Raw genomic sequence first — 20,637 nt, 5'->3', positions numbered from 1 at the left:
TGGACAATAGTTAGCCAGATTGTGAATATCAAACACTTTTTTTTTGAGCGATAGTTGTACAACACCTTCCTTAAAGAAGCCAGCAACCTGATCTTCCCTAGGGAGATTTTAACAGTATCCAATTCTTCCCTAATGGCCTTAACCAGCCAGGAAGAATTTGGACCCAAAGCATATGTAGTAATTAAGGCCACAAAATTATGAGTTATTACTATTTAAGAACTGCCCACAGATTAAGGCATTTTAGAAAAAAGAAACAATGGAGGTCTAAAAGAATAAAAACCAACAAGGTCTAGCTTTCTTCAAGTGTAAGGAAACTCAGGGTTGCTGCAGCCTTTCACAAGTGTGTACTACCTGTGCAGCTAAACAGACTTCCCCTTTTTCCGGTCTGTGAATATGTAAATGAATTAAAAATCATACAAAGTAATATCAATATATGATGTGCCAGACACAGTAGTAAAATGGGGAATGTGATGGAATCTAATCTGATTAAAATGTATATAAAAACGAAGTGAACGATAAGTGATACAGCTTTGGGCAATATGTTGTAAACTTTATGGGCAGAGCTTTCATCATGGGTAATCCTCTTAGGTAAGAAAGGGGTTGCATTCATATTGATTTCTTTTACTTTAAGTGACAAAGTGAAGAAGACTAATGTTTGCAATCAAGCATGCTTATGGTAGCAAGTTAGTGAAATACAACTATGCCGAAAGAGGCAGTAAATAAAAGGAACTAAAACCAAATAAATAGTGTGTTTTATAAAGACACTAGAACAAAGTGGAATAATCAGATACGTAACTGGTTAATAATGCACAGACTCAGCTCAGCCATGCATACCAAGGTCCCCTACTGTTAAAACAAAGAGAACGGAAAAGGAAGATTTATACACATTTGTTCCAGCCTCCTGGGGAGTAACAGTTCTTGAAGTGATTTTGCATTGTATGATGACTGTTAAAATAAGTTTAAAGAGTATCAAACAACCTGGGCAGACTTTGTGTAAATTATATGAATTTGAAACAGACATTTCTGCACCTAGCAGAGTGTTGATGGAGAAACTAAAGATGTTCATTTTCATCATCTGAGTCAGATGTCTTCAACAGAAGGTTGATTTTCTTCTTTGGTAGTTCGGGTTCAGTAGTTTCCGAATCGGAGTGTTGCTCTTTTAAGATTTCTGAAAGCATGTTCCACACCTTGTCCCTCTCAGATTTTAGAAGGCACTTCAGATTATTAAACCTTGAGTGAAGTGCTGTAGCTATTTTTACAAATCTCATATTGGTACCTTTTTTGCCAAATCTGCACTGAAAGTGATCTTAAATTGAACAACATATGCTGGGTTTTCATCCAAGACTGCCATTACACAAAATATATGGCAGTATGTGGGTAAAACCGCAGAGCAGGAGACATACAATTCTCCCCCAAGGAGTTCAGTCACAAATTTAGTTAACGCTTTTTTTTTTAAATGAGCATCATCAGCATGAAAGCATGTCCTTTGGAATGGTGGCCGAAGCATGAAAGGACATACGAATGTTTAGCAAATCTGGCACATAAATACCTAGCAACACCAGCTACAACAGTTGCATGCAAATACCTGTTCTCACTTTTAGGTGACACTATAAATAAGGAGGCGGCAGCAGCATTATCTTCTGTAAATGTAAACAAACTTGTTTGTCTTAGCGATTGTCTGAACAAGAAGTAGGACTGAGTGGACATGTGGGCTCTAAAGTTTTATATTGTTTTATTTTTGAGTGAAGTTATGTAACAAAAGAAATCTACATTTGTAAGTTGCAGTTTCATGATGAAGAGATTGCACTACAGTACTTGTAAAAAGGAGAATTGAGAAATACTATTTCTTTTGTTTGTTTTTTACAATACAAATACTTGTAATCAAGAATAATATAAAGTGAGCACTGTACACTTTGTATTCTGTGTTGTAATTGAAATCAATTTGAAAATTTGGAAGACATCCAAAAATATTTAAATAATTGGTACTTTATTATTGATTAACAGTGTGATTAAAACTGCAATTAATATTTTTAATCAAGTTAATTTGTTTTGGCTTAATCGCTTGAGTAAACTGCGATTAATCATCAGCTCTATTTGTGATATTTATGAGTCAAACGGATTACATATACATAGTACATCTTAGAAATATTAAATTACACAATTGATTGTAAAATATTTGCCCCTGGAGTGCCATCCTTCAGCACTGCTTTGGGGAACTAAGGAGCTTTTGCTTAAACTGTGTGCACTGATATTTATTCTTTGTTAATAATTATGTAATTCACATATTAACAACAGTGCCTGTCATTTGATGATCTCAAAGTGCCGTACAAACATTAATGAATTAAGCCTCCTAAACCCTTATGAGATGGCATTATTACAGCATTCTACATATGGGAAAACTGAGGCACAGTGTGGTTAAGTTACACACTAAGAAAGTGACAAACCTGAGAATAAAAGAGGAGAATCATGACACTCACTCCTTTGTTCTAGATACCAGACAATATTGCTCAAAAAGGGGTTAAAGAACTTAAAGATTAGTGAGAACTGAAAGTAACTTCCATAACAAGACAGGGAAGAAAGATATAATATTTAAATCACATTTACACTTTGCAATATTTTGAGACAGATTTTGTTTAAAAAAGCAGCTTCTTGACACAAGAAAAAATTCACCCAGACATAGCTGTAATGAATACAGATCTCCAAGTATCAAAACTGTCAAGTCAGTTAACAGACAGTTTCTGAAAAAAGCATGTGTTGCTAAATTATTTTTGCTGATTCTAAAAGTTAATATGCTGATCTCCAAACTACTGTAAGGTTGTCACTATTTCACAGTGAATGTTACTATTTACTAGTTTAATAAAAACAACAACAACAAAGTACTACTTCAGTCTTCAAAAGGAATAAGAAACATTTGACTTGGGATAATTAATAAAACAACAACAATAATAATAATAAATAATAATTCTGGGTATAATCATGCCCTCCATGATACAACTGAAAAGGAGATGCTCCAAGAGAAGAAAGCTTGGTAAATCCCCTTTCTTGGAATTCCATCTAAATTCTACTACTCTAAAGGTGGAGATTGCAGAAAAAGATGTTGCTCCCAAACACCAGTTCTCATGGTATCTTGGAGACCAAGACTATGTGCACTGATTTCTGAAACCCTTGCAGCTCTTCCCTGTCACCTGGCAGTATAAACAACTTAATAATATTGTGATTACTGTTGCTGTTACTATCGTCATTATTGAACCAACTTCTGAGTGTTTCCAGGGACTAAGTTGAGGATAGCTTCTCCTCTTGTTTGCCATAGTGCTAGCTATTCCCAGAAGCAAATTCTGAAGTTGTTTCTCTAAACTGTCCCCCAACATGACCTATATGTATGTGGATACTTGAAGGCACTCATTATTACTGTTTTATTTTCTTTAGTTGACTCTTTGATCTCCCTCAACATTATATGCTGAACATACTTTTCCTTATCTGGAGACTCATTGTATAACTCTATTAATATATTTGTATTATTGTGACATGGGATTTGAATTTATATGGATTCTACTGTATCATCCTCCCTACTCAGAAACTGTATCTAATTAAATTTTATGGTATCTTTTAGATACAGTGCTATGCTCTTATCTCTATAACCTAATCCATTCTTCCTATATAGTCTACGGCCTGGTATTACAATAGCCCATTGATTTTTTTCATCCAACCATACCTCAGACATGTCTTTTATCCCAGTACAGCTTATTTATTTTTCTATTATGTTTCTCACACAAGTATACAGATTTTTACATACACAGACACACACGCACTATACCATATGCCTACTTTTATCTAATATCCTGTTCTATTTCTGCCTCGGTGATTTCAACCCATCTCTTTCTCTAGCACAGTATAAGTTCTGTCTTTCTCTACCACCGTAAACAGAATACCACTGTATTACTGGTTTACCTAGCAGATGTTACATTTAACCATCATTTACCTCAATTGCTCATTTCTATAAGGTGGTTGGGTAATGGGTTTTATCTTGAAGTTTTACACTTATTTATTGTATTATTTATTTAACAGAACTTCTCCTCTTTGGTCCACTAACAACTAATTGAGCAACCTACTCTCTTCAGTGCTGAACTACCATTTAGTCCAAATTCCTTTCTTCTCAGTACTCCCTCTCTCACTTCCTCTTGCTCACTCTGTCTGCTGCCTCTCTCAGCAAAAATATCTAGGGATAAAGCTTCTCTATGGTTGTGACACAGAGGCCCTTTGGAGGTTCACTATTCTGTGTCAACAACTCTTGTCAGGCCTGACATACCCACAGCACTTAACACACTGTTGTCATGACATATACCCAAAAAGTGGTATGCAATATATCACTGGGAAACTAATAACTCACTGATCATTAATGTTCTTGTGTAAGGTATATACAAGATGTGTACAAAAAGTGTTATGGACGGGGTGAAAGTGGGCCAGTACGGGCCGGTGCGATGTACCGGTAAGAAGATGGTACCGGCCCGTATGCAGCCGACATTAAAGCGCTGCTGTGGCAGCACTTTAAGGAGGGTCCTTTGCTGTGGCAGAGCTTTAACGTCGCTGCCCCTTTTGCTCCCCCCTCCATGAGCGGCCCTGCTGGTAGCGCTTTAACGATATTGCCCCTTTTTCCTGCCCTCCCCCCCCAGGACGCCAACAGCAGGGGCTCAAAAGAGGCAGCTGCCCCAGGGCCAGCGATTTAAAAGGGCCGTACCAGTAAAAATTTTATATTACTTTCACCCCTCGTTATGGATATATTCTAGAATTATGTTCTTAAAATGTATTTGGCAAGCAATGCATAAGTACAGTATGCCCTAGACAAAGAAATGTGTACTTGTTTGACCACCCTGATCACCACGCAGAGTGAATGAAATTGCATTTACATGCAAGGTAAACAAAGCCATCAAACCAGCAAGTGGGGGAAACTATAACTATTAAAGACAGGGGGGCTGAACCTCAAAGATACAATTGAATCAACTGTTTGTATACAATATTACTGTATTATAAAAGTGTATCAAGGTCTTTTATCACACTGGTGATTCATTTCATTGTGAAACATATGCATTAACACTATATGAGGAATTATGCATACTCACTGATGATATGCTTTAAAGTCTGTGACCAAATGCATAGGTTTTTCTCCCTAACAGGAGGGAAGACAGCTACCTATCTGTCTCCAATGTAAATTAAGCATTATGGAATCAAAACAATGGAAGCCCCATTTCCATATGATAGGAAGTCAACAGGCAGGGAAGAACAACAGAAAGCCTTCCTGCCTCTTGAAGTAGGGACAATGAACTTTAGGAAGACATCATGGCATCTACATCCCAGGAGGAGAGAGAAGCTTTGTTTGGGCTTACTCGTCAAATAATACATTTCAAAGGTTTACTGGACTTTAAAAAGAATGGGGAGAAAACCCTCATAATTATCCATCATTTGGGAAATTAAAGGGACCAGAGCTCTTGAAATTATGGAATGTTGGATCCTTCAAACAAGTGGGTTGAAGTCTTTGGGAACTGAGTTTAGGTGAGAAACCTGCTTAGGCAAAGACTGTAATTTGCTGAAATTAAGTTTTAGCCTTAGAAATGTATTTTTACTTTTGTTTGCATTTAACCCTTTTTATCTTTATTCCTTTTACTTGGTATCACTTAATCCTATGTCCTTTTGTTAAATAAACTTGTTTTACTTTTACTAAAAACCAATTCTGTGCTATGATTGAAATAAGAGAGTTGTCAAACTCTAATTAAATTAATGAACTGCAGTGCACAGTTTCTTTAAAGGAGTAGCAAACTTATTAACTTCTGAGAGTGTTCCAGGAGAGGGCTGGGCATGGCATGGAGACATCTCTGGGGAACTCAGGAGCTGGGGATTCACTGTTTGTTACATACAAGACAAGGTGTGTCCTGAAGAGTTTACTGGCAAGACAGACAAGCTGGTCTGTCAGGGACTTGTCACACAGCTTAGCAGTAGCAAAACTCTCACGTACTGAGGCTGAGAGGAATAACACAGGAGTTCGCATTTCTGGGAACCTCAGCAGATTGCCACATTAGCAGATGATTTGGGGGATATTCGGAACTGGGAGGGTGTTGGGTCACTCTGCAAAAGTAACTGAGCAATGGAAACCAGGGTGTGACCTGCATGCTTGTCTGCTGGCTGTTGTTGTCAGGGCTGTGAGCCACAGCAAGACCATTTAAGGCATCTAGATTTGCTGGGCAGGTGGTGAAACAACCCTTTACTAGTCTGGGTTGAATCCCAAAGCATCATGATGGTTATTGGGTTCCATTTACATTAGTGAGAGTTAAAATGCAAGACAATCACTTAAGTAATTCTGTTAGTCTACATCTTTCAGAGCCTCTTTTTCAGCTAAGAAGAGACTAATATATTAATTTAAGAAGAGAGGCCAGCTGAGTTTTTGACAGTTCATTCCAGTACTCTTCTCCATGGGAGTCCTGACACAGGTGTTCAAGGAATGTGGACACGACTAGAATAAGTTAGGGAGGAAAATTTGATTTTTTTTCTGTTTTTGGTAACTTACACAGAATTTTACTCTGTACTTTAATTATAACTTATCCATCATCCTGGTTGAAGAAAGGTTGTTGTAAGCCTAAGGGGGTGACATTTCCTCTGAAAAGGTCATGTGCATGCCACGCATAACATATCTGTTCACGGAACTTGGCCTTAGAACTAGGCAAGCCAAGCTTTTTCCTTGTTGTTCTCCAAGAGTCGATTCTGGGATAGGGCTAGTTTTTTTGTTAAGTAATTAATTATAATTCCATATTCAACTCTAAATTACTGTAAATCCCTTTGGTTCCATAAAAAGAAGATTCAAATGGCCACCTCTTTACAACAGGACTGATCATCAGGGCACAAAATCTGAGAAAGCATCAGCAGAGAATTATACAGATTACAAGACCTAAAACAAAATTAAATCTGAATACTATAAGCCTCAGCTCCACACTGTTAATCATTTGATCAGACAGTGCCAGTTCTGGCTATTCTACAGTGTCACCCAAATGTACAGCTGTTCCACTGACAGTAACAATTTTTCAAATGGCAAAATGGTAATAATAATAATAATAATGCAGATAAATTACAATGTATAGAATACCTCAGAGTTAATATTCACTGTACAACTTAAACGAAAAGGCCTAAAACACATTGAAAAATACAGACTCCTTCAGAAAGGAATTAATAATAGAAGCAAATCATACATTTTTAGAATTTTTAATTACTGTATGTATATCTATGGGGGAGGAGGTACGCCATAAACTCAGAATGTAAAAAGTGATATTTGGTTTCAGTTGCCAACAACTTGAAGATAGTTCAACTGTTTGCAAATTCCATTACACAAAAAACATTCCATTTTAATTAAAACAGATGGCACTTGGATGGTACTTGTACTTACTCATTACCCCAGTCCAGTCGCACTGTAAGGTGTCTCTTGACCTCTCGCACCTGATCTTGTGTCAAGTGACCTGACAGTAGCTGTCTACGCAGGTCAATGAGTTCATTCATCACATGGCGCAGTTTGTAGAAAAGATCTATCTTATGCTTCTGTAAAAGTACATTTTGGTGGGGGGGGGAGGGGAGAGAGAGATTAAAAAAATCAAATGAGATTTTCATCAATTATCCAAGAAAAAAAAACTCACAAAAGAATCACTCTTTTCCCCATATATTCCTCAATGTCATGATGCTTCCAGAAAATAAATAAAATACAAACTCCTGGTTCCTTTTCCAGGTTGTCACAGTCATTCCATTCCGTTTTTTCTGCAGTTTGTTTTGCTTCAAAAAGTAAAAAAAACTCTAGAACAACTTCTATTTTAAGTATTATGGCCACAAAAAGGCAATCAACTGTAAATCTTGAAATTGAATTGTATGCTGATTGCTATATTTTAGCAGTACTAGAAAGGTACATGGACCACAAGGCAGAATTAGGTACTGTTTTCTTACCTGAGGCCTAAATCACAGAAAGAGAAGGGCAAAAACATGAATTTATATGTATGTAATTCCATCCTACTCTTGAAAGTGTACCTTTCAGGATGGAGCAATTTAAAACAAACCAATTGAAATCACTTGATTCCCCCCCGCAATAATTGATTTAAATCAGGTTCAGTCTTTCTAAAACTAATTTGAAAAACTGCTCTATAGCATCTTTAGATTAAAATTTATAATATACACTAAATTATAAATATTGTTTGTTTTAATGCCACTAGTAGGAGGCTGTCTGCAAACACTTAAGTGGGTACATAACTTTAGTTACATGTATCATCCCATTGACTTCAATGGGACTACTTATAATTAAGCATACGCATCAGGGGGTAAAAACTGTATTTTTAGAATTTTTTCTCTTAATGGCATAAAATCTTGATACTAAAATAAATTTTCTTCATTTTTAATAATTGGAAGTTATTTAGACCTTTAGCACATAAACAAAATTACTATAAACTCTTTTATGCACATAGACCAAAAAGTTCAAGGATAGGAGTCTAAAGTTAGGCTCTTAAGCCCATATTTGGGCACCTAAGGGTGGGATGCACACAGGGTAAGATTTTTAGAAGTATTCAGCATTGGTCTAACGCTGCTCCATTTACAGTCAATGGTAAAACTCCCAGGGTAATATCCTGGCCCTACTGAAGTCAATGGAATTTTGCCATTGACTTCACTGGGAGCAGAGCTCAGCTCTTACCAAACATTTTTGAAAGTCCCTTCTGTAACTCTTAAGGTACTAAGGTCCAGAATTTAATTGGCGTACCTAGTATAAACTAAAAACACAGGCAAAGGTCCCCAAAACTTGTCTATCACAATCAAAAGAATGAAAAACATTTAGGTCAATATCAACATAGGCAATAGTAAATCACAACAAAATAATTCTTCACAGTGCCTGCAACAAATACAGGCAACAAATATCAATGGGGCCATATCAACAAAGGGACTTAGGTGTCTCAGTCTCAATGTAAGCACCACTGAGATCCACAAAACCACCACTCAGCTGCTGCCTGACTAAACTCAACCAACATGTAAATTTTCGGCTGTAAAAATTCCATAGGCTTCTAAGTTTCTGCCTCTGAAGATGTGCTGCTTCACTGTAGGCATCATTCTAGACACATATCATGTCTCAGCCCCAGTGCGATCCTCAAACCAGGGTAAGAATACAGGGAAAAAATACTATTAATCCTTTAAAAAAATATTTAAAAGTAGTCTAAAACAAAAGATTTTGATCATTTAACTATATGGGAAGTCTGAAGAGTCTGCGTTATTCCACTGTTAAAATAAGGCCATGAAAAAAAGATTTGACACGAGATGCTAAATTTTTTGGCCGAGCTTGTGAAGACCTTACTATCCACTTGATAGCATTTTTCTATCAGTCTGTAATGCAGTAACTTTTGAATGCCCTATCTGATAAATTCAAAAAGTTCAAAGACTGTTTCTGGTATCAGAGGCCAGAATTCTATAGGCTTTTGGGTAAACCAGAAAACAGGGGACACATGGAGTCCCTGCCATCTGATTAGCACAGCCACAGCTTCAAGCACTCAACACTTGTCTATAAGAAATAAACTAATGGCACTCATTAAAGACTTTCAACATAACAATACCTTATCTGATCTCTGCTCATTCTCCCAATAGTTTTTCACATGATGACATCCTAAATGACTTTCACCCAGACAAAACATGGTGGGATACAAACAGATCCTGGCATGGGGTGGAGAATGAGGAAGAGAGGGATCTGGGGACACAGAACCCTGACATAATGGAGAGAATGGAGGACGCTGGTATAGGGTGGAGGTGGTAATGTGGGGCACTCAGAACCCCTGGTGGGGGAGAGATTGGGGGACCCTAGTATGGGGGAAAATGGGAATGGGGGAACACAATGCAATGGGGGACCCTGGAATGGGGGAGAGTTAACAGAACCCCCGCGATGGGCAGGGAAATGGGGGGATCCTAGTATGGGTGGGGGAAAAGGAGGAACAGGCAGCATGGGGGGAAATAGGAATGGTGGTGCCTGGAGGGAGAATGGGGATCCTGGTATGGAAGGAGGTGGGAAATGGGAGGCAAACAGAACCCCTGGCAGTGGGGAGATTGGGAGAATTACAGGGAGTCCCTGAAACAGAAGGGGATGGGAGGATGGCACACAGGGAGCTTGTGGAGAGGAATGGAGGAATGCAAGGAGCCCTTGGCATGGGCAATAAGCTCAGCCCACACGAGCTATGAAGTGTGCAATCCCGAATAAAATTAATTATAGCTCAAATTATCTAATAAATTTACTTGACTTTTCTCCCAAAGTTTATGCATTACTGAAATTTTAAGTGGTGTCATTTTGGCCAAGGCAGGATATGCTGTATTTTTTCATGAATAATAAAGAGGTTGAATTCCAACTTTAAGTGCAACACTCAACTCAACATTACCTATGGAACTGTATCTTGTGCATCAATTGACAACGGTAACTCAAAACTAGCAAAAATCATGCAGACTAACACTATCAAATATAATCAACATATCCCACAAAACAATTATTTAAGTTGACCTATCCATCATTAGTCATTTGAAACAATACATGTCTTAGAGGTACTGAGGCCTGGAAGGAAGCCAGCAGAGAAATATCTATAAATATACTGCAATTAATACAATTTCTCACTAAATTACAATAATATTATTTTAAAGCACTCAAATTTTATTTGGTACTGACCAATAGCCAAAGGAAAAAACAGTCGCTTGCCCAAGGAGCTTACAATCTAAACACACAAGCCACAGAAGAATATTTGGAAGATTTAGAGCAGGGGTCTGAAACATGCAGCCGGCAGGTTGTATGCAGCCCACGGAGTTATTTGCTGTGGCCTGCCAAGATCCTCGCCCCCCCGGAGTTATTTCCTGCAGCCGCCAAGCTCCCCTCACCCACTGCCCCACATCCCCCTCAGCGCGCCATGTCCCTGCTCCTCTGCATAACTCCAAGTGCTTCCTGCCGCCAAACAGCTGTTTGGCAGTGATTAGCGCTTTCCGGGCAGCACAGAACTCTCCACTCAGGAGGGTGGGGGTATAAGGGGTCTATTAGCAACCTTTGGCTTCCTGATTCTGGGCTGTTCTGGAAGCTGGAAAGGACACCAGCATAATTTAAGAATATTGTTGGGGGCCTGTCTAAATTACAGCAGCTTCCCCAGTCTGCCCTGAGGGATGCAGAGCTGCCTGAAATGTCCACAGTGCTGCATGGTGCATGCCTAATCCCTGACATGTCCCTCATAATCCCAGCCTCACTCCAGCACTCTCCAACACCGGTGCTCACAAGAGGGTTTGCAAGAGGCAGCTTTCTTACCTTTTCCCTTATTTCCCCCTCCCTAAACATGACCAGGACCTTTTAGGGTTACTTTATGCCACTCCAGCATAGTGTAAAGGGGTCGAAGCAGGATTCAGGATCTCACCCAGAATATTCAGGACAACTTTGAATGAAGACACACTTAGAATAGAGAAGATATCCTAAATGTACAGTGAAGCATGGAAGGCAGCACAAAAACCAGTGGGAAAAAGGAAACAATGGGAATAACCAATTAAGCTTCATTAGAAGAGTAAAAGTGTAAGGAGGAATGTGATGTTTTGTCCCTATACAGCAGTGCTCAATTAATATGTTACTATAATAGAGACACTGACAAAGCTCAATTTTATCAAATGGTATTGACAATTTAAGCCATAAAAATGGAGAAATAAGATGGAATATTTTTATATAAAATTTTTGGTCAGTTTTTATATTATCAAAGTGATGCTCTAGTTAGCGTTAACTATTTAAAGATTCATAAATGGCACCCAAGGGTTCCTGGGTACCTCTCACCAGTTAAAATACATATACATTTGCAAAGTAAACTCTAAAACAAAGACGCAGTTAAAAACACCACCTTCTGACCTTAAAGTCTACGATTCTAATCCAACCCAAGTAGTTAAAATTAGTTCTATGTTCAAACAAAGGATCAAGTCCTGTCCCTTTTTCCTTCACAACTTTTCCATCCAATCAGCTAAATCGCTGCTCTATATCTCAGTCATTTGCCTTACTTGATTACTACATACTATTTGTAACAGGTCTTTTCTATATTAAATTTGTCTTTCCCTCCAAATTGTCCACATTACCACTGCCAACTCATCTTTCTCACTCACCTCTTAAAATACCTCACACACCTCCATCCCTTTCTTTCAGAAATTTTACCACCTTCCTTTTGCACTGTGAACTAAGTTCAAACTTCTTGTCCTTGTTTTTAAGGCACTACTGCAGGGGTGGCCAACCTAAGCCTGAGAAGGAGCCAGAATTTACCAATGTACATTACCGAAGAGCCGCAGTAATAATCAGCAGCCCCCCCATCAGCTCTCCCTCCACCACCCCCCCACTCCCAGTGCCTCCTGCCCACTGGCAGTCCTGCCGATCAGCGCCTCCCCCTCCCTCCCCGCACTTCCCGCTCAGCTGTTTTGTGGTGTGCAGGAGGCTGGGGGGCGGGGGGGGAGGAGCTAGGGCATGGCAGGCTCAGGGGAGGGGGCGGGAATAGGTGGAGTGGGGGCAGAGCCTGTGGCAGAGCCAGGGGTTGAGCAGTGAGTACCCCCCGGCACACTGGAAAGTTGGTGCCTGTAGCCCCAGCCCTGGAACCGATGCATATATAAGGAGCAGCATATTAACTTCTCCAGAGTCACAGGTTGGCCACCCCTGCGCTACTGCATGCAGCCCTGGCATAAATCAGCACCCTTGTCTTCCCCCAAACCCTCACAAAATAATCCATCCTTGATGCCAGCAACAATATCCATTTCATCTTCTCAGAAAAGTCTCTGTGCTTTCTTTCATCCTCTGCACACCTGGAATGTCTTTTGAAAAATTTTGTGTTTTATTTCTCAATTTTCTACAAAGTCCTTCTTTTAGATTGTGAGCACACCTTCAGTTTGCTGTGTTTCTTGTTAAAAACTTTTGAATGTGTAAGAAAGAAAAGAAAAGAAAAATAGTATTTATACTAATAAAGGAAGGTCTGAGCCTTTGTATCTTATATTGCACCCTGAAGATTGTCAACTAGGGCTCTGAAAGACTGAGAAAGCTAATTCTGGAAAGTTCATGATCCCTATCAGCAAGAGCAACCCAGAAGATCATAACTACCCTGACAGAACAGGGGGAGAAAGGTGATCCTTTAGAAAACATATAATTTAAGTCTTTATCAACTGAAAACCTCACCTCAAGCTGTACTCTCAGAAGCAGATATAGCTAATGCAGAGCTGAGCTGGCATTGATAAACAGTATGACTCATTCAAAAGCTGTTATGTTACACGCTAGCTGAATCTTCTGTGTGCTTTTCAAGAATAGTGTATGGTAAAGCACATGGCACTAACCGAGACTTGAGATTATAAAGGCAATTTATTCTGGAGAGAAGCTGTCTGTTGTCTGCATCAGTGAAGAGACACTGGAAAGATCATTCCACTCTAATCCAATATTTTAAAAAAGATTCTTAATTTTAACAAATATGTACTAAAATGACATTTTTAATGCTTGGTCTCAACCCTGAACAAAGTCTGTTCAGCTATCTTTAAGTTATGTGAAGATGAAAAAATCCACACTTTTCATTAACAAAAATTTCAGAGATCTGCATTACATAGTTAAAAACAGTTTTACTTTAAAACTTAATTGTCGGCATATTCATAGTACTCAGTGAGGAATGCGATCTTTGCTAAGTTTAAATACACTAGGATTTTGTTTTTGTTTTTTAGTAAATTGGGTACTCCAAATTACTGCCTCCATAGATATGCTTTTGGAATTATGTGCTCATCTGCAAGCAACACTGGAACCAGTAAAAGCTTTAGCTAGCTAGGAAATCTGGACAATGACACATAAGCTGCATATTGAGAAGATTTTGAGCCTAATTCTTAGTTCCTTTGTTACTGAAATCAGTGCAGGAATGGAAGGGGCAAAAGGGCCTTTAAACCACCTCTGTGCTTCCTGTATTCTGGGCTTTCCCAGGGACATGTCCACACCTGAGATTAAGTTAGACTGCTCTAATTAATGCTTGACCAGGCCATGGTCTCCTAAGGGCTCCCAGTCATCTGAGCACAGACAGCTGGAATGCAGTAGCCCTCGGGATACACCCCATCCCTATCTCTGCCAGCCATTTGCTGAGAGCCAGAACACACTCGTTCTGACAGCTTTACATCAGCCAGGAAGCCCCATGTGCTGGGGGTATTTCCTTTCCTTTTATTATCTCTCCAATGGTGCAGGCCAAAAAAAGCTATTTGGGTCCAGGTCATAAGAGAGATTTGGGCCCAAGTGTATAAAAGAGAAGCGAAAGCCTCAACCCTTTATATTTCTTATTTTATTTCATCTGTCAGTGGGCCTAGGGTTTTATCCTTTGGTATGTCACCTTGATAATATGTGCTAATTACAGTGAGACCCCTTATAAATTAATGCATTTTGCGTATAGATGCCCAGCAACCAGAAAGTTGTCCTAGAATCCTACAAGGTATGAAGGGAGGCACCAGTCTTCTCAACAAAGAGCTTTGTGCCCCCAAATGGGAGGTCTTCTGCAATAGACTGCACCTCCTTTGGGAAGCTCGACAGGTGGAGCCAAAACACCTGTCACACAACCACAGCTGTAGAAATGGAGCTAGCCACTGTGTCAGCTGCATTGACGGCACACTGCACCCATGTCTTTGCCACTAACTGGCCCATTGGACAATGGGCTTAAATTGGTCAAACTGTGACTCTGGCACCCATTCAATGAAGTCATTCAGTTTTGAATAGTTTATGTAGTCATACTTTGCTGTGAGGGCCTGGTAGCTGGTAATATGGAATGAAAGAGTGGCTGAGGAGTACGCTTTCCTTCTGAAAAGTTCCAGGCACTTCCAATCCCTGTCACTAGGAGTAGCCCTCGACTGGTGTTTGCAGCCGCAGGAGTTGATGGCATCCACCACAATGGAGTTGGGTGGTCAATGGAAAAAAAGGAATTCAAATTCCTTGGCAGGCACATAGTATTTTTCATCTGCCTGCTTGCAGGTAGGCGCTACTTACAGTTATGTCAGGGTTCACTGTGGGGACTTCCCACCCATTTATTAGATTATTTATGAGAGGAGTCTGCAGCTTGTTTCTTCGACCCGCCGCCCTTAGATGTAGAGGGCTGAGGGGAAGATTCACATCTGCCAGGTGACTCAGGCCTGAGAGCAGCCACCATGAAGATGATTTTCTGTCAAGCTCTCAGTCTGAGGCAGCGAATGCACTAAGTGCTTGTCTGCAATCAGGATGGTCTCATTGCAAGTGAGATATTCCTTAAAGCCTGGGCATACCCCACTGGATGGAAGGGTCCCTGGCAGGGAAAAAAGAGCGGGAAAAGAAATTAAAGTCTTTTTTTTTTTTAATTTTCATTTTCAAGGATAAAATTAGAAAACAAAACTATAACTATAAACTAGGAGATTAACTATGGATATGTAAATTAAAGTGATAGTTTTAATGGACTGTGAATTGCTATGTCTCTTGTTAGGAGTGGTTGAGAAGGAATTGAGGGGGTTAGCCTTCTTGCGCTGACTAGCCTCATGGCACAGCATGAGGGGGTCAGCGCATGTGCAGGCCTAACAAACACTGCTACCTAAGTCCTCCGATCAGCAGTGCAGGGACACAAACACACCTACAGTGGAGCACCCATAGGGACGCTATTCGAAGAAGAAATACCTATTATATCTGGAAGAATAAAATGGTGGTTTTGTTGAATGGAGTAACACAAGGACTTGAAAATATACAGGTATAAATTTCCTTTTGGTTATAAAAGCACTATATAGAGAGAATTATGAACTTCCAAAAACACAAACCAGTGAGAAATGTCTCACACAAAATAGAGATGACAACTGCAGTTTATTACTTTAAGTAATGAAAAATGAATTTTATACAGTTTCCACTAAAGAGATACCCTAACAAAGCAAAAACAAACATTAAGAAGGGAGCAAATTTTACATCTCATTCTCAGAACAGGTAAGAAATGACATGAATTCCAGGGCAGATGAATGCCCTAGAGAAGATTTAGTTTTTCATATAGCACACAGAATCCGTTTAGTCATTGCATTCTCTCCCTGGTGACAGTACACAGAAAGAATGACAGAAATGATTCTGCCAGTATAAAAAAAAAGTGTACTAAATATACATATTGAGCTACTCTAGCCATTCAGCCAGTACAAAGTGATATAAAAACTATTCCTCCCTTTTTTCCTGTATAAGATACATGCTTTGAATACAAAAAGCCAAAGGAAAAACAGAAAAAAACCCAGAAAAGGTAAAGTAATGGTGTTAATGCTTTTAAAATAACATCACATTTATAAATAATTGGGCCACAAGACAGACAGCCCTCTACAAATTGGCAGAGAGAAGGGAAAGGGCTCAAGGCGTCTCCCACCAGCCTTGAATCACTGTTCAGGGGCCAGCATAATCCCATTACTTCCACTCATGTGAGAACAAGGGTTGCATGATTACAACACTACTGGCAGCACTAGACTACCCCAAGGAGGCAGGAGGTATGGGCTTGGGCAGGGCTATGACCTTGTTCCCCAAACTAGAGTACCTGAGTGGGCACACAGCACAGGAACACATTGCTTCCAGCAAAATAGTGTTCCCCAAAGTGTGGGGCACACCCTCTTCCCCAGAGGTGTGTGAATCACTAGACAGAATGCATGGACAGACTTCTCAATTGCTCTCCAGTTTCAGATTTCTTGCAAGTCTCTAGCTATTACAATTGTGCAGAAAACCTTGACAACGTGACCCACTTGTAACCAATGAAGTAATGTCTGCCTGAGTTTTGAGAGAGCCTGAAATAAAGGTTATTCACTCAAAACAGGAGGTTTCTAGAGATGTGTGGTCCCTATGACCCTGTTTGTACTCCACACATGTATACACGGGCTCTATGAACCTGAGACTGGTGCTCTGTAAGCAAGCAGTGTCTGTTGCTCCATGCCTAGACAGTTGCTCTCCTTGTGCTCTGATCTGAGGACATAAAGGTGGTGTTGACTGACATCTCCAGTTCCTCTTCTTACTGCAAATCAAACAATATCCACAGCAGAGAGGAAGAAGGGTGGGTAGTGGAATACAGATAGGGTTCACACATCTCTATGAACCTCCAGTTACAGGTGAATAACCTCCATTTCTTCGAGTGCTGGTTCCTATATGTGTTCCACACATTGGTGATTAGTAAGCAGTATTCAGAGAGTAGGAGGGTGCGAGGATACAGCTGGTATAGAAGACTAACACTGCTGTTCCAAATGTTGCATCTGCAGAAGAGACCTGGACTAAGTGTAATGCTTTCTGAAAGTGTGGATGAAAATCCAGCTAACTACCTTACAAACGTCCAGAATAAGTACAGCTCCAAATGATGCTGCTGAAGTTGCCTATGTTCTAGTGGAATGGGCTCTTACCCATGGGGTGAGATAATCCAACTGATAGCGAAGAAGGATACATTCAGAAATCTACTTAGTGTCTGAGCAAGTAATGCTTATTCCCATGTTCATTCTGCTATAGCAACAAAAAACCTAGATGTTTTTTTAATTGGTTTTGTTCTCTGTAGGTAAAAAGCCAAAGTTCGTCTGACATCAAGAGAGTGAAGTCTCCTCTCTTCCCCAGAAGCATGAGGGTTGGTAAAGAAAATCAGTTGATTCATGTGAAACTCAGATCACCTTAGGAATGAATTTTGGATGGAGATGAAAAGAAACCTTCTCCTTAAGAAATATGGTGGGTCTGCCATCAGCTCTCCTAATACGCTAACCCTTCTCGTTGATGTGATGGCGACTAGGAAGGTGACTACTTTCATAGAGAGATGGGATTTGGAACAAGTGACAACAGCTCAAAGGGAGCTCTGGTAAGTGTGGAAAGTACAAGACTGAAGTCCCATTGTGGTGCTGACTTCATAAGGGATGGGAAGGCTCTAATGAGGCCTCTCAGAAATCTGACTAATCTGGGTGAGGGGAAAAAAAGTATATCCTTCAAATGGAGGATTAAAGGCGCTGATTGCTGCTAGGTGGACCCACAGAGTGCTAACAGAAAGGCCTGACATCTTAAGAGGAAGGATGTAGTCAAGAACAACAGGAATGACCATAGCACCTGAACAGAAATGGTTCTGTTGCCCACAGGTGGAGAAGCATCTCTATTTAGCCAGACAGCATTTTGTGGTGGAGCATTTTCTACTTTGATTGAGAATAGCCAGGATGTTCTCTGAACAGGAAAGTTTCTAGGTCTGATGCCCATCCAAACAATACACTGTGGGGTGCACAGTGTCTCGATGGGGATGTCTGCTTGTGCTGTTCTCCTGGGTCAACAGATCTGGGAAGGATCTGATGCTGATGGGAAGATGGGCTGGTATTTGTAGAAGATCTGACAACCAGAACTGTCTGGGCAAGTTGGATGCGATGACAATAATCATGAGAAAACTCGAGTCAATCTTTCTCAGTACCTGTAGTAGTAGTAGAATGGGAAGAAACGTGTACTTCACGTAGTCTGTCCAGGACAGGAGAAGCGCATCGCCCTTAGAACCCCTGGCCGGAGCTGCTCTGGAGCAATAAAGGCTGAATTTATTCTTTGTCTGGGAAGTGAGCAGGTCCCAGGATAGTATTCCACACTGGGTGAATCTCTCATTCAAGATGGCATTGTATAACTCCTATTTATGTTCCGTGGAGAAATGTCTGCTGAGATTGCCTGCCAGAGAATTCTGTGTCCCTGGAAGATATGTTGACATGAGTGCTATGTGGTTCCTGATGCACCTGTTCTATAAGCTGACTGCCTCAACTCACAGAGAAAGCAATCTTGCTCCACTCTGTTTATGTAGAAGACAGTTGTCCAGTGGGAGGAATGCATTACAGGCGAGGCAGACTGCTCCGAAGAGGTCTAGAAGGTTGATATGCATGCTAGCTTCTTGAGGGGTCCAGGTGCCTTGCTTAGCATGAGTTCCCAGGGGGCTTCCCATCCTATGAAGGATGCATCTGTGATAATGGTCACACTGGTTGGGGTGGAATGAAAGATACTCCCACACACACTTGCTCTGGTTTTGTCCGGCAAACCAAAGAGGCTGCAATTTGGTGGGAACTGATACCCTAGTTTTCATGTAGTCACTGTCTCAAGAGTAAACAGAGCTGAGCTGGACCTGCAGACAATGGAGGCAGAGTCTAGCAAACAGCATTACATAAGTACATGAGGGCACTGTGCTCAGTACACACAGACAAACAATGACTGTAGTTTGAGGATCAAGACTGACTTTTCTTATTAAAGAGTTCATGGCATGGAATCTCTCCATAGGGAGATAGACCCCTTGCTAAGATTTAATCTAGGGCTGACCCGATAAAATCTATAGTCCTCCTGGGAGTCAAAGTAGGATGTTACACAGACTCCCAAGGATGCCAGGAAACTCAGTAAAAAGATGGTTGCTGACTGGACGTCCTAACTAGATCTGTCCATAAGCAGCCAATCATCCAGGTATGGGAAGACAGTGTAACCATTTCATCTCATCTGGGTCAACACCACAGATAAGGCCTTTGTGAAGACCCTGGGGGCTGTGGTTAGTCAGAATGGAAAAACTTTCAAGGAGGGGATTATCAAGACCAGTGTAATCATTCTTAATTCTGACATGTGAATACAAACATTTTACTCCAGCCTCCATTTTTCTTGGCAACTAGAAAGTATGGTAAATAGAATGCTTTCCCCTAACGCTGAGGAGGTACTTGTTCTATGGCTCCTCACTGGAGGAGAGAACCCACTTCCTGATAGAGAATCACTTCATAAGAGAGGTCCCTGTAGAGGGGTCAGGATGGGGCTCTGTGAGTGGAAGGAGAGTGGAAATCGATAGCCAAAGTGGATGATCTCTAGTAACCACTTGTCTGTTGTTATTGCCCTCCAGTTATATATGAAGAGGGTGAGAGGGCCACCAAATGTTTGGAGAGCAGTATATAATGTCATTGATAGTGGTAAGCAGTTCTTGAGCGTCCTGTCAAAAAAAAACCTGGTGGGTGAGATTGCGCAGCAGTAGTTGAGGTTGAGAAAGCTGTATATCTGGGTTTATGCATACTCTACCTTTTTACAGGGTGGCCTGTGAGAACATTGGTGATAAAATGCCTGAGGACAGGGTCTGTGTCTGTACATTTGTTTGTGGTGCTTCCTCTTTGACCATGGTGTATAAAAGACCAGGGAGTAGAGGGTTGTCCTAGAGTCCTTGAGGGAATGAAGTGACTCATCTGTCTTCTCACTGAAAAGACTGGTCTCATCAAAGAGTAAGCCCTTTATGGTATTTTAGACCTCCCTAGAGAACCCTGAAGAGTGAAGCAACTGTTTGAATCTCTCGACAATGACTGTGGCAATGGCATTAGATATAATATTGGCTGCATCTACTACTGCTTTCTGTACGAATGTTTTAGCCACCAGACTGCCTTCATCAATGAGTGCTTGGAATTGGGTCCTGTCCTACAGGGGAAGTTTTTCTTTGAATTCCACAAATTTAGTATAATTTGTGAAATCATATTTCACTAACAGGGCCTGGTAGTTCGTGATCCTAAATTGGAAGCTGGCAGATGAGAAAATGTTCCAACACAGAAGGTCAAGTCATTTATCACCCTTGAATTGACCTGGGGTGCTGTAATCTGGATCACTGTTCCCTCAAG

At 40.5% G+C, this 20,637-nt stretch overlaps 1 protein-coding gene across 1 annotated transcript in view; it reads right to left on the bottom strand.

Annotated features, from left to right (window-relative positions):
• Window positions 1-20,637, bottom strand: part of DOCK3 (dedicator of cytokinesis 3) — a 608,598-nt gene that overhangs the window by 300,702 nt on the left and 287,259 nt on the right. Inside the window, exon 7 of the mRNA XM_077821606.1 lies at window positions 7,427-7,575. Coding sequence (XP_077677732.1) covers window positions 7,427-7,575 — 149 coding nt within the window. The remainder of the gene's footprint in view (window positions 1-7,426; window positions 7,576-20,637) is intronic.

This window comes from Eretmochelys imbricata, chromosome 7 (genome assembly GCF_965152235.1).
Source record: "Eretmochelys imbricata isolate rEreImb1 chromosome 7, rEreImb1.hap1, whole genome shotgun sequence".
Taxonomy (NCBI): Eukaryota; Metazoa; Chordata; order Testudines; family Cheloniidae; genus Eretmochelys; species Eretmochelys imbricata.
This window is presented reverse-complemented; position numbering and strand designations above follow the sequence as displayed.